At 41.2% G+C, this 11,150-nt stretch overlaps 3 protein-coding genes across 8 annotated transcripts; 1 reads left to right on the forward strand and 2 right to left on the reverse strand.

The window, feature by feature from the left end:
* Positions 1 to 43: 43 nt before the first annotated feature.
* Positions 44 to 2,205, reverse strand: ndufb8 (NADH:ubiquinone oxidoreductase subunit B8). The gene is made up of 5 exons (XM_062474583.1): positions 2,068 to 2,205; positions 1,499 to 1,625; positions 1,217 to 1,316; positions 653 to 808; positions 44 to 203 (listed from the first exon to the last, which is right to left on the reverse strand). Exons 1-5 carry the CDS (start codon positions 2,156 to 2,158, stop codon positions 111 to 113), a joined length of 567 nt encoding a protein of 188 aa, XP_062330567.1. The 5' UTR covers positions 2,159 to 2,205; the 3' UTR covers positions 44 to 110.
* A 622-nt stretch (positions 2,206 to 2,827) lies between these two features.
* Positions 2,828 to 4,367, reverse strand: gpx9 (glutathione peroxidase 9). Of its 2 annotated transcripts, XM_062475343.1 has the most exons (6): positions 4,228 to 4,367; positions 4,016 to 4,113; positions 3,822 to 3,915; positions 3,538 to 3,668; positions 3,173 to 3,303; positions 2,828 to 3,072 (listed from the first exon to the last, which is right to left on the reverse strand). In XM_062475343.1, exons 3-6 carry the CDS (start codon positions 3,892 to 3,894, stop codon positions 3,015 to 3,017), a joined length of 393 nt encoding a protein of 130 aa, XP_062331327.1. In that variant the 5' UTR covers positions 3,895 to 3,915; positions 4,016 to 4,113; positions 4,228 to 4,367; the 3' UTR covers positions 2,828 to 3,014. The 2 variants fall into 2 exon arrangements, with proteins under 2 accessions (XP_062331327.1, XP_062331326.1); XM_062475342.1 differs by lacking the exon at positions 4,228 to 4,367 and having other exon boundaries at positions 4,016 to 4,153.
* A 188-nt stretch (positions 4,368 to 4,555) lies between these two features.
* fbxl15 (F-box and leucine-rich repeat protein 15) lies at positions 4,556 to 6,748 on the forward strand. Of its 5 annotated transcripts, XR_009931933.1 has the most exons (7): positions 4,556 to 4,708; positions 4,965 to 5,124; positions 5,270 to 5,772; positions 5,956 to 5,995; positions 6,083 to 6,190; positions 6,297 to 6,310; positions 6,446 to 6,748. XR_009931933.1 is itself a non-coding variant. In XM_062475341.1 (6 exons), the coding sequence occupies exons 1-5, from the start codon at positions 4,683 to 4,685 to the stop codon at positions 6,143 to 6,145; spliced, it is 792 nt and encodes a 263-aa protein (XP_062331325.1). In that variant the 5' UTR covers positions 4,556 to 4,682; the 3' UTR covers positions 6,146 to 6,190; positions 6,297 to 6,748. The 5 variants fall into 5 exon arrangements, 3 of the variants coding, with proteins under 3 accessions (XP_062331325.1, XP_062331323.1, XP_062331324.1); XR_009931932.1 differs by having other exon boundaries at positions 5,956 to 6,190; XM_062475341.1 differs by having other exon boundaries at positions 6,297 to 6,748.
* Positions 6,749 to 11,150: the final 4,402 nt, after the last annotated feature.

The raw sequence follows: 11,150 nt of genomic DNA on the forward strand, positions 1-11,150 counted from the left end.
ACTATTTGTTCTTTAAATATACAACAAGAAATAGTTCCAAAAACATTTTATCATTAATTATTTATTAGTGACAGAAATATACACAAGTAGTGGAGTAGACATGTCTTAAATTATATTTCATAATGTTTGACTTCTTCAAGCTGTTTTTCAGGATTCCCTCCCCTTTCCAGGTACAAGTTGTTGTAAGGGTACTGTTTGGGTGCCTGGAACAGACAAAATATTTAACATTAATTCTTTTTTTGGAGCCTTAATGCATACAGTAATGTAAGACTAGATGTGATGCCATTGCCTAATCCTGCTGCTAGTAATAGCAAGGTAAAAGAGAAGGTATATTCACATACCCCACAGGCTTCCAAGCAAAGCTTGAACTCAAACTTCTGAACATAAATAATTTTATCAAAACATCAGTGAAACCTCCAACTTTTCCTCAAACATTCCCTTTACACACCTGGCAATGAAAAGTGTAATATAAATAACTGCCTGGAACTATAATAAATTAATTTACAGTTAAATCCAAACAGGCTATAATCACAGAGAACTTTACATTGAGTTAAAGGTTGTGATCAAGGAAAAGGCTATAGTATATCCATAAAAACTGCGTAATGCGTTCCGTTGAGAGAAATGATAAGGATGCTGCCATTTGAATTCTTACCACAGGCTGGTAAGAAGGAAATGTCTCCCCAAGGTAGAACATCAACAGCATGAACCCAATGAAGCCACCCAAGTGTTTGACCATTGTGCCCCAGTCGACCGGGCTGGGGGATGTGTCCACACGGTTCCTGGTGTACATGTCAAAGTTCCAGTGCATCTGTGGGGTGCGGGTGGAGGCAGATACAAAAACATGTGAGCGTACTCATTAGCTATGTATTGTTATGTATTGTTATGTATTGTGCACTAACTCAATCTGTGAGAATATTGACAATGCAAGCAAGACAGTTGCCTGAAAACTACTATTTTGTATCTGTATCATTGACTTAATAGAAAAAATCTGCTAGAGTTGGGGGCATCTTTGATTTTAGTCAAAACTTTTTGGTAAATACAACTATAGTTATATAGATCAAATTTTACTTTTGGAAATTCATTGTGTGCCATACAGCCATTGTCAGACAAACAGACACATAAAATACCAATCACAACGCCATCACCAACTGTTGTTTTTGTTGGTATCTTTGTTGTGTTGTCTGACCATGTCTGTATGTACAAACAAACGTCTTACTGGCTCTCCCCAGTTCCTCCTCAGGTCAGGATGGTCCCATTTGTACCAAGGATCTCTCTCATGCTGGGATCGATCTGCCAGTTTTGGGTAATCACCATATCTGCAAAAATAAGTTGAGTCATTTGAATTATTCTGTAAACGCTGCTACATTAATCTTTCTTGTATGATGACAAATAAATAGTATTCAAGTTTAAAACATTCATTATAACACTAAAATCCTAGGTATAATAAGGTTATTAGTTCAATAGGGTTACAAATTCAGTAGGGCTATACTTTTCTTACCCCTCGCCGTTATCTGGAAATGGCTCATAGTCCTCAACCCTCATATTGTACTTCTTTGCCGCTGCTGCCTTCTCCTCGGGGGTTGTGGGGAAGGGACCGGGCAGCATGCCTTTCGAAACTCCAGACGCTAAAATGCAATTACAGTACAGAATCTGCCATTATTGATGGCGAGCATCGGTGCGGTGGTGGTGGGTAGACATCTAGTAGGTTTGATGTACTATGGGAACAAAAATTGTTTAAACTTTTCTACCATTGCATTACCAAAACAATCCACTAGATTTATTTACGACATGATAAGCAAGTCCCATTAGAACATGTCCAAAAAGCAGCTAACACGAAGGCTATACAGTATGTAAACAAAAGTAAGAGGAAAAGACGTTTCAGGGTATGGTCGGAGTTAGAGCTCAGCCACCACCAGCTACGTGTAGAAAGGCTAGCTAAAGTTAGCTCAGACGGCATTCGTTCGCTCGTCAAGGTTAGTCCCTTCTTGCAAGATAAACATGAATTGGATTAGGTATTTTAATGTATATAGACAAACACAAAACATTTACAATTTATAAAATACCAACCTGCTCTGGCTCCAGAGAGTACAGTTGGAATGCCTGTCCCTTTATCCTTGGAAAGGGCTCGAGCCCACCATCGCAAACCCAAGGCAGCCATGTCTGATGGTAGCCGTGACGGCTAGGGTCAAGTACGCATGCGTGAGATATTCACTCATGGTTCATGAACCTACTGACAGATCTTGAACATAGTCAAACTAGGGGCGTCGTTAGACCCTTTTTACTGGGGCACGTGCCCCAGTATAAATCTGCTGTGCCCCAGTAAAATCTAAAGTTTGAGTTTTAACAATTTACTTTATCAGTCAGTGCCTTAATTTAGATTGATAATCTCTGAAAAAATAAACGCAGTATCCCAATCAACGCTTGTAAAATATTGCAGAGAAATGGGCGCGCTCGCATTAACTATTGATGTCCCTTCCAAAGCTGATATCAAACTTGCGTCCCTGAACTGTTGTATAGTGGGTTAAGCAAGGGGAATTTCTATAGCCTATAGTGCATTGTGCGCAGCAAGCTTGACAGAAAAAAAGGAATACGAATAGGGGCCTGTGCCCCAGTAGAGTTTTATGTCTAACAACGCCTCTGAGTCAAACCATAATAAATTGTGTTATAATAAATGGCATTATATATAACTATTTTAATAGTATTTAAACTACATACAAAATTCTATCCATGTTTCAAAATAACAACATTGAAACTAATTTTCGAAACATTCAACAGGCTTAAAAAGGACAGCACAGCGGTTTTCTTTGAAGTTTATGTAGCAAGTTTATGTAGCATTTACACCTGTTATTGACAAATGCCATCACCAGCAGCTGGTATGATATGGTCCTCGGAGTGAATGCACTGAAACTCTGAGTCCTTTTCTTTCACCCATCAGATCTACTCAGGTGCAGGTCTGCATTTACTGAGGGATCGTCAATCTGCTGCTGGCAAAACTGCCTCTGAGATCATTTCCTTTAAAGAAGTTCAGCAATATCCGTCTCCACCTCTTCAATGGGGCCATGAAGTTCATATCTGGGACAAAAAGAGACACATTAGGACCAGTAGGTGTTGCAAATCATAGGCCTAAATATAGAGTAGTAGTCCATTATTTTGGTGTTGAACAGTGATTTACCGTCTGAAAGGCTCCCCGTCTGAATTAATTAGGAACTTCTCAAAGTTCCAACGTATGTCATTGACTTTAATTGGTGACCAGTACAATTTCCTTATATCTCCAATAACAGAATTTACAAAAGGCAAAGAGTCCTGTGAAAAGAACCAACAAAGAATATGGCTGAAGTAATAAAAGATAATCGCAAAGTCATCTGATTGTGTCATCTTCAAAGTTAAGCAATCTTAAAAACATCCACATAAACAAGGGTTATGGGGAGCCGCTCTGGTATGTGAGATACACATCAAACTCATTTCCAGAAAGTTTGGTTTCTTTCTACGATGCTGGAAATATGTGTTTGATACAATAACAGTGAAACCAATGATTACCTTGAGATAGGTGAAAAGAGGTTCTTCATTTAATCCATTAACCTCAATCTTGCCAAATACAGGGAACTTGGGGACAAACCCTCCACCAGGTCTCACATACTTCAGAACATTGAGAGTTTCATGATTTCCCTCTGAGGTCAAAAACACAACAAATTAAACAATGGCTCAGTATAAACTTAATAGTGTTATGGAATTGTGGATGTTTGAGGAACTGAGGAACACATCAAACAGGGGTAAACTTAGGTTACACTCATATTCAGATTCTTAAAGCAAACGGCTCTTACCAGGTGCCTGAAGACCAAATTGATTGCAGGAGAATCCCAGGACAGTGAAGTTGCGGTCACCAAACATTTCCATTAGTGCATTCAACCTGTGGTACTGAGAGGATGTCAGAATCAGAAGACAGAAATTGAAATCTATGTTAAAAAATGTCTGTTACTCAATAAAAATAATACAGGTATACCAACAGATGACCAACCTCCTCTATTGTTGACCCTCAAAAGGTGGCAAGGTTCACAATGAGAAGCACCATTCCTCTGTAGTTGCTGAGTGGAACTATGAGTCCATCCAGGGTCTCTGCATTAAAATCATACACAGATTTATCTTCCATTATGGATACTACTCTAGCTTGTATATCCACAGTATAGTTGGTCAAAAGTGAGTTTTCACACAACCGTTCCGTAGGCCCACCTCATTCAGGGAAACATAACTCTTAGGTCAGCAGTTGTTCAGCATGATTGACTCCATTGTGTCTCTGTTAGAAGTTGATTTGTCGGGAAGGTTATTTGTTTAACGTTTGCATGGGTATGCAGATCATCTACTCTAGTCACTGGTTTCTCTGAGTTCAATCTAATAACTGTATAATACATTTAAATTAATGGTAATTCAAAGCATGGTTAGAATATTATCTAAAAATAAATGATACAATATTTAATTTAAAAGTTTTGATAATCAATGACCATGGTATTTCACTGTCACCTGCACTGTTAGAAGTTGAATTCTTGAACACACCCCTTATGTTACGAACCCGGAAATTTGTCAACAGAAGATGCACCTTTGTCTGTGGTTACCCAAGGATCGCATGTAGCTATTTACTAACTATATGAACATTCTGCCAGCTTCGTTGCATATACTTTCTTCACAGAATGGACAACGGAACAGATGGATGCAGGTATGTTGTAGTAGGAACGTGCATTTTGCCACTAGCTAACAAAGCCAGCTAGCGTTAGCTAGATACCCGTTATCGCACCTGCATAGCAAGAGCTGTCAAGCTAACTTACACCTTTTGAGTGCTTGGATTGTAGCTTTTACGTAAGTGAGACTGTTCAGATAACACCATGCATTGGTACGGTGCTAATATTATCCCAATATTATGTTATTTGTTATTTGACAGGCACTGTTGTCTCTTTTTGCAATGTGTGATGCAGATGTCATCTACTGGACTTACCCTGGGAGGATGTGCTGGTTACAAATGTTTTCTGCTACTTGCCATTAAGTCATCTTGTCAGTCTACAGAGAGTTAGCAAGCAGTTTCATGCTCTCATCCAGGTTTACCTTGCCAACTGCCGGACCTTTGATCTCACACAAGTAAGAGAATAATAATGTACAGATGTTTAAAGTGGTGTAGCATAAATGGCTGCTGGACCTGTAACTTTATCCTTGTTATTTTGAGAAGTGTTATCCTAATAATGTGTGTCTTAGATGCTGTCTAACCATCATTTAATGTTTCCAGGTAGGGGCTTCTATTCCCAAGGAGGCCTTTTGCTCTATGCTAAGGGACAACAAAGTTCTCCAGAACTTAGCATTGCAGAACTGCTCAGATTGGGTGACAGACAGTGAGCTGCTGCCTGTGATTGGTCAGAACCAGCACCTGCTGAGAGTGGACATGAAGGGATGTGTTCATCTGACCCGCCACTCCCTGGTGGCCTTGTCTTTGAGCTGCATGCACCTTCAGCACCTGGGCCTGGCGCACTGCGAGTGGGTGGACAGCCTGTCCCTACGCAGCCTGGCTGACCACTGCAGGGGGCTGCAATCCATAGACCTCACCGCCTGTCGCCAGCTCAAGGACGAGGCCATCTGTTATCTCGCCAAAAACTGTCTGAAGTTGAGGTCTGTGTCTGTGGCAGTCAATGCCAACATCACGGACGAGTCTGTGGAAGAGGTGGCCAAGAACTGCAGGGAGCTAGAGCAGCTGGACCTGACAGGCTGTCTGCGGGTTAGGAACCAGTCCATCAGGTAACACTGTCTGTGAACTTGGACCCCAGTGTATTTTCTCATTTATCAGTTCTTCCCATAGTACACAAAGTGAGTTAGCTTGTCTTTCGTGCTACTCTACCTTGGGATACATTGGCACATTCTATTTGGCATTCTATTTTTTGTGGTACACCTGTACAACATCTCTACCTGCTGTGTTTCCAGGACTGTTGCGGAATATTGCCCCAAGCTTCAGTCCCTAAAGGTGAATCACTGTCACAATGTTACTGAGTCCAGCCTGGATCCTTTACGCAAGCGGAATGTTGAAATTGATGTTGAACAACCATTACAGAGGGCACTAGTACTTCTACAGGATGTGGTGGGATTTGCACCCTTCATCAATCTTCAGATTTAGGCAAAGGGCTATTTATCTCCATCCATCACAAGTACAGTAAAACAGGTTGGTACCACTAGTTTTTCTCAGAAATAAATGAACAAAAGTCAATTCAGACTTTGTACAAAATATCTTGATGTAAAATGGTTCTCACAGTCCTTTTCTGTTACAGGTCTTGATCACAAGGTAAATGAACAGGAACATTAATCAAGCAATGGAAATATGAAGAAATTGATGTATATAGGAAATATGCGGGAAACAAGTTGTTGAACGGGACTGGTATTTATTTCAGTGGTATACTTTGTCTTTTTTAATTCACAGTGGAGAAAATTATCTACCTTGCACTTTATAGTGCCACTGACAAAGTCAACATGATTACTGCACTACAGCTGCTTATGACCCATTGTAACCTGTACCTTTAAAAAAAGGGAAAGCCCAACCAAAGTACAAGAACAAAGAACATGGTTATCTGTGTGAGTACTGTATTGAAGGTAACATGTTTCATTTAGAAACATTAAACGGTAAAACGTTATTTGGCATGCACGATATGCTACTGACACTTTCTATGTCCTTTTTTTGTTCATTGTTGAGGACTAAGTGTCGTCTGAAAATACTCCCCATGTCTTTAACCCTCGTGCTGCCTTCGGGTCACATGACCCAAAGGTTCATAACGAACCATCGTTGTGTTTACCCAATTTTACCCAATACAAAAACAAATAAAAATAATTTTCTTTTAACCTTCGCAATGTGGGGGGTCTGAGACAGCCCAACGGTTAAAAGAAAATGCTTCACTTTGTTTTTGTATGCGGTAAAGTTGTCGCAATACGACGGTGGGTCACAATGACTGATGGGTCAGAACGACCCGAAGATAACACAAGGGTTAAGTAATCTTGAATTCGATTTGGGAATGTTGTAAAAAATTGGATGTAAGCACGGTAAGTTTTATTATAAGGTGTAAATCCTACTCTACCAATAACAAATATTTTTGTGCTGTGTTTATCTATGTGTTTAGGCTATCTGAGGGGCAGGGGCACCAGCTGCATATGGTGGGGCACAGGGGCGTTGCTAGACATACAGCTCTACTGGGGCACAGGCCCATCATTAGAGCTACTCATCACTTATGTTTTTTATTTTCTTCTAAGCTTGCAATACAATGCACTAACTTGCCTTGCCTAACCCACTATATGTAGGGGTGCACATGGCAGGTCTCATGCGCGACAGAAATGCGTAATGCCACTTGTATTACTACACACCTTTGCATACTTGACTGATCTTCTCATATAACCTTACACGACATGTTGCTTGTCAACTACTGTCAGAGATGTCCAAAAAGCAACAGACATTAAGCAGCTTCTTCGGCGTTTCGCCACCTACAAAGAAACGCCAACTGGAGCCGGAGCCAAAGAAAATACTTTTTTTTCGGGAAAGTGGGGTGCAGTGGCTTGAAGCCAACGATGAGCGCACTGAAATGTGGTGCAAGATTTGCAGCTCAAACCTACATCTAGCAGATGGGGGCGTTTTTATAAAGGCTCAAAGAATTTCAACCATCCTTTATTTGACAAACATGAAAAGAGCAAGGAGCACAATAATGTGGCGCAAGCCATTGCTAATAAACAAGCTAGCCAAGAAGAAATGTCTAGTCGCCCACTTGCCAGATGGTGAGACAAGCTGAATGAAGAATAGTTAAATAGTTAAGAATTAATAAGTTATTAAGACCACGCTACATATGGGGTGAGTACCAAACACCATCTCCTGGTACTCACCTGAGTAACATAACCTGAAGTTATGTGCACCCCTATTATATGTACAGTTCAGGGCTTTAAGTTTGATATCAGCTTAGGCAGGGAAATGAATAGTAGCCTAAATGCGAACATTGATAATACATTGTGGGAGCGCTGGACTCACATTGTTATGTTTATGTCAAAGATGCATGTTTTTTCCACTGAAAGGGCACCCAGAGGGCACTGCATTATGTTTTATCCACTGAAAGGGAACCCTAGAAGGGACTTTATCAATTTTCACACATAGGCACCCTAGAGTGCACTGCATCCTGTTTTTTCCACAGGTAGGGCACCCTAGAAGGGATTTCTGTCATGTTTAATTGCACACTGGGGCACCACACAGGATCCTTGGCTTTATCATGTTTAATCTATCGTTCGGACCGAATGCAATGATTGGACGGTCATACTTGCCTGTCTTTGATGGGAGGTGGTGGGCAGTGTTACCAATTTAGCGACCTTGTCCTAGATTTTGTGACTTTTCGCCTTGTGACCAAAAAATTAAATTTAGCAACAAGTGTCAAATCTGCCCTATTTTCTCAGTTTTCGTTGTTGAGCTACAGCAAAATATCTATCATTGTACTTCTGTGTTGTCATTGAAAGTCACCCCCTCCAGAGCTGAGCATTGACTGTAGAAAGAATGGACGACGCGTCTCCGCTTTCACCCACTGTACAAAAATGAACCCAAAATATCCCGGATAAGGGTGCTGCCATCTTGCGCTGGTGATGTCATTTGGAGCCAGAATATGCGCAGTAGTGAATGGGTGGTGGAGCCGCAGTATTGAGATCCCACCCATACACTCACCTGACCCTATAACCCCTTTTTAGATTGTCAAATATCCAATTAAAAACATATTGATGAGAACAATGAGCACTTAAGACATCAGCGTGATAAAAAATACCTAAAATGACAGAACCATCTTTGTGAAAAAAATAATTTACGTGCACTTCCATCCACCCGTCCATTCTTTTTACAGTCTATGGAGCTGAGTTAGCCTGGTCCTAACCAGACTCTCGTACACTTCATTTGTAGAGAGTCTGGCCTCACTCCATTGACAAGCGTTGACTTCCTTGTAGGCGGGTACTCTGTTGAAGTTTAAAACTATTTGATCTTCCCAGAGCCACTCTGATCTGCCATAACCAATCGCTAGCGTTCGCCTTAGCCAATTCTTTCACCACTACTGTAACAGAGCTAGCTGCTGTAGCTGGAAAATCAAACTGTTCCCGAACCCCTTGGGGAGGAGGGCCACAACATCATGGCCACCAACAAAACTCAGCAAAACTTGTTCTTGCTCTGGCTTTAGCTTATGGATATTCGGCAGCGTTGCCACAACGGACCGAATGGCTTTGCTCGCATCTTTCTCCGCTGCCATTACGGAACTACAACACAAACTAGCGCACGACAGCCACTCCCTCTGTTCGCTGATTGGCCGGTAGAAAATTAACCGGAGATATCTGACTTACTTACCTCATGGCCAGACCTAGTACAGAAGCAAAATCAAAATTGAGCGGAAGTACGTAGGAGGGCAGAGCCAGGCTAGAGCTGAGTGAGGATGAGGGGCCAATTTGGGCTTATGTCATCACTTACAGACGTTCAGCGACTTCTCAGAGAGCCAATAGCGACTTAGTGAGATTTTTTGGCAACACTGGGGGTGGGATATTTAGGGTTGGATACTTAAAAACTCTAGCCAAAATGGCTAGTTTTGCTAAACTTACCTACCCTGCCTTTAATAGAATAAAATCACCGGAAATGCCAACGGATATACAACAACACCAAGATCCATCGGAGCCAGGGCCGGAGTGGGGCCACTTTCCAGCCCGGGAGTTTCAGGCCCAAGACCGGCCCCTTTTTTTGTATACCAAACAGGGCCGGATGAAGCCTGCTTTGACTGGGGGTGCAGTGAACTTTTCTGGGGGGTATCATGATTACAGAAAGGGATCGTATTATTTTTTATATTGATACAATTTTTGAGACTGCTTAACGATCCGTGTGTTAATTAGGCACGGAGCCAGACGTTGTAAACATTAGGAGCTTTGCCCCAACCTAGGACGTATGGGTTTAATGTGATGCAAGATAGGGACTTCTACACTTAATGCGCGCGTGCACAGCGCGCGTGCGAAATTTTTTGGCCATTATTTGACTGCAAAAAAGTTTTTTGAGCTTTATGTAAAATAAACAGACGTTTTTCAATTGGTAAAACCTTGTCTAGTGATGCCATCACTCCGGCCCTGCTCCCATCCATCCTCCCTGACGCGTATTGTTATAGAGCCGCCCGTCCCAGCTATCGGTAGCCGATCTGAGAAAACTTTTGGGAAAAGACGGGCTATGGACCCAACCAACTCTATTTGGGAGGGGAGAACTCCCTCACATGGTACAACCCATGCAGAGGCTGAGGTGTCAGAATGCGGAACGTGTGTAGCCTACTTTAAGAGAAGATAGACTAACGTGACAAATGTCAACAACAAAAAAATCACAAGGAATCACCCCATTCTCAACTGCATTATAGAAATCTGGACGGCTAAATGGAATCCAATGTTGACGGTTATTGCATGTGGTCGACATGAGGGGTCGCTGAATTATTGGTCAGGGCCTTCCGAATGCTTTGAGTTTTCATCTTGTCCAAATTATAGCAGAGAATAGTAATACTACATCCGGTAGGCAATAGTAATACTACATCCGGTAGGCAATTTTCCTGATGTGAAACAAATTGTAATATAAAGCTTGGTTTTGATTGATTATAGAGCTTACTGCCATTTTTATCAATAATTTGAGGGGTCTTATGCTCTGCTATCTTATTGTTAATTGATCAACTGAACACAAGATGGCAGCCCTGAGTTATCTTTTGGTGTCACATTGGCTACATCTGCACAATTTAAAGAAGTTCAGAAAGTGCACAATATACAGCTCTGGAAAAAATTACCACTGCACCTTTTTCTTTCCTTTTTAAAAAGTTGAGGAGAACAATTTTGAGTGAGGAACAGAAGGGTCACATTTGCAGTGGCCTCTTAAATGTTACCCTTCTGTTCCTCACTCATAATTGTCCTTCTAAACTTTTTTTTAAAAGGAAAGAAAAAGGTGCAGTGGTCTCTCAATTTTTTCCAGAGCTGTAATTTAACAGATGAGTAATACATGATGATATCCCTATTGATAACAGTTAGTATGTTATATGATGTTTTGATGGGTACAATATTCCAATGACTTCCATTGCTTTTAACCAAAGTGTAAGTAAAAATATTTAAACCACAAA

This window comes from Osmerus eperlanus, chromosome 12, assembly GCF_963692335.1.
Source record: "Osmerus eperlanus chromosome 12, fOsmEpe2.1, whole genome shotgun sequence".
Lineage (NCBI taxonomy): Eukaryota > Metazoa > Chordata > Actinopteri > Osmeriformes > Osmeridae > Osmerus > Osmerus eperlanus.

Excerpts from the sequence above, each read along its gene's own strand:
- ndufb8 (XM_062474583.1), bottom strand. The coding sequence starts at position 2,158 with ATGGCTGCCTTGGGTTTGCGATGGTGGGCTCGAGCCCTTTCCAAGGAT. Across the intron at positions 1,626-2,067 it reads ACTCTCTGGAGCCAGAGCAG|CGTCTGGAGTTTCGAAAGGC; the intron begins GTTGGTATTTTA and ends ATTGCATTTTAG. Across the intron at positions 809-1,216 it reads GGAGGAACTGGGGAGAGCCA|ATGCACTGGAACTTTGACAT; the intron begins GTAAGACGTTTG and ends CGCACCCCACAG.
- gpx9 (XM_062475343.1), bottom strand. The coding sequence starts at position 3,894 with ATGGAAATGTTTGGTGACCGCAACTTCACTGTCCTGGGATTCTCCTGC. Across the intron at positions 3,304-3,537 it reads CTCTTTTCACCTATCTCAAG|GACTCTTTGCCTTTTGTAAA; the intron begins GTAATCATTGGT and ends TTCTTTTCACAG. Across the intron at positions 3,073-3,172 it reads GACGGGGAGCCTTTCAGACG|ATATGAACTTCATGGCCCCA; the intron begins GTAAATCACTGT and ends TTTTTGTCCCAG.
- fbxl15 (XM_062475339.1), top strand. The coding sequence starts at position 4,683 with ATGGACAACGGAACAGATGGATGCAG. Across the intron at positions 4,709-4,964 it reads AACGGAACAGATGGATGCAG|ATGTCATCTACTGGACTTAC; the intron begins GTATGTTGTAGT and ends TGTGTGATGCAG. Across the intron at positions 5,773-5,955 it reads GTTAGGAACCAGTCCATCAG|GACTGTTGCGGAATATTGCC; the intron begins GTAACACTGTCT and ends CTGTGTTTCCAG.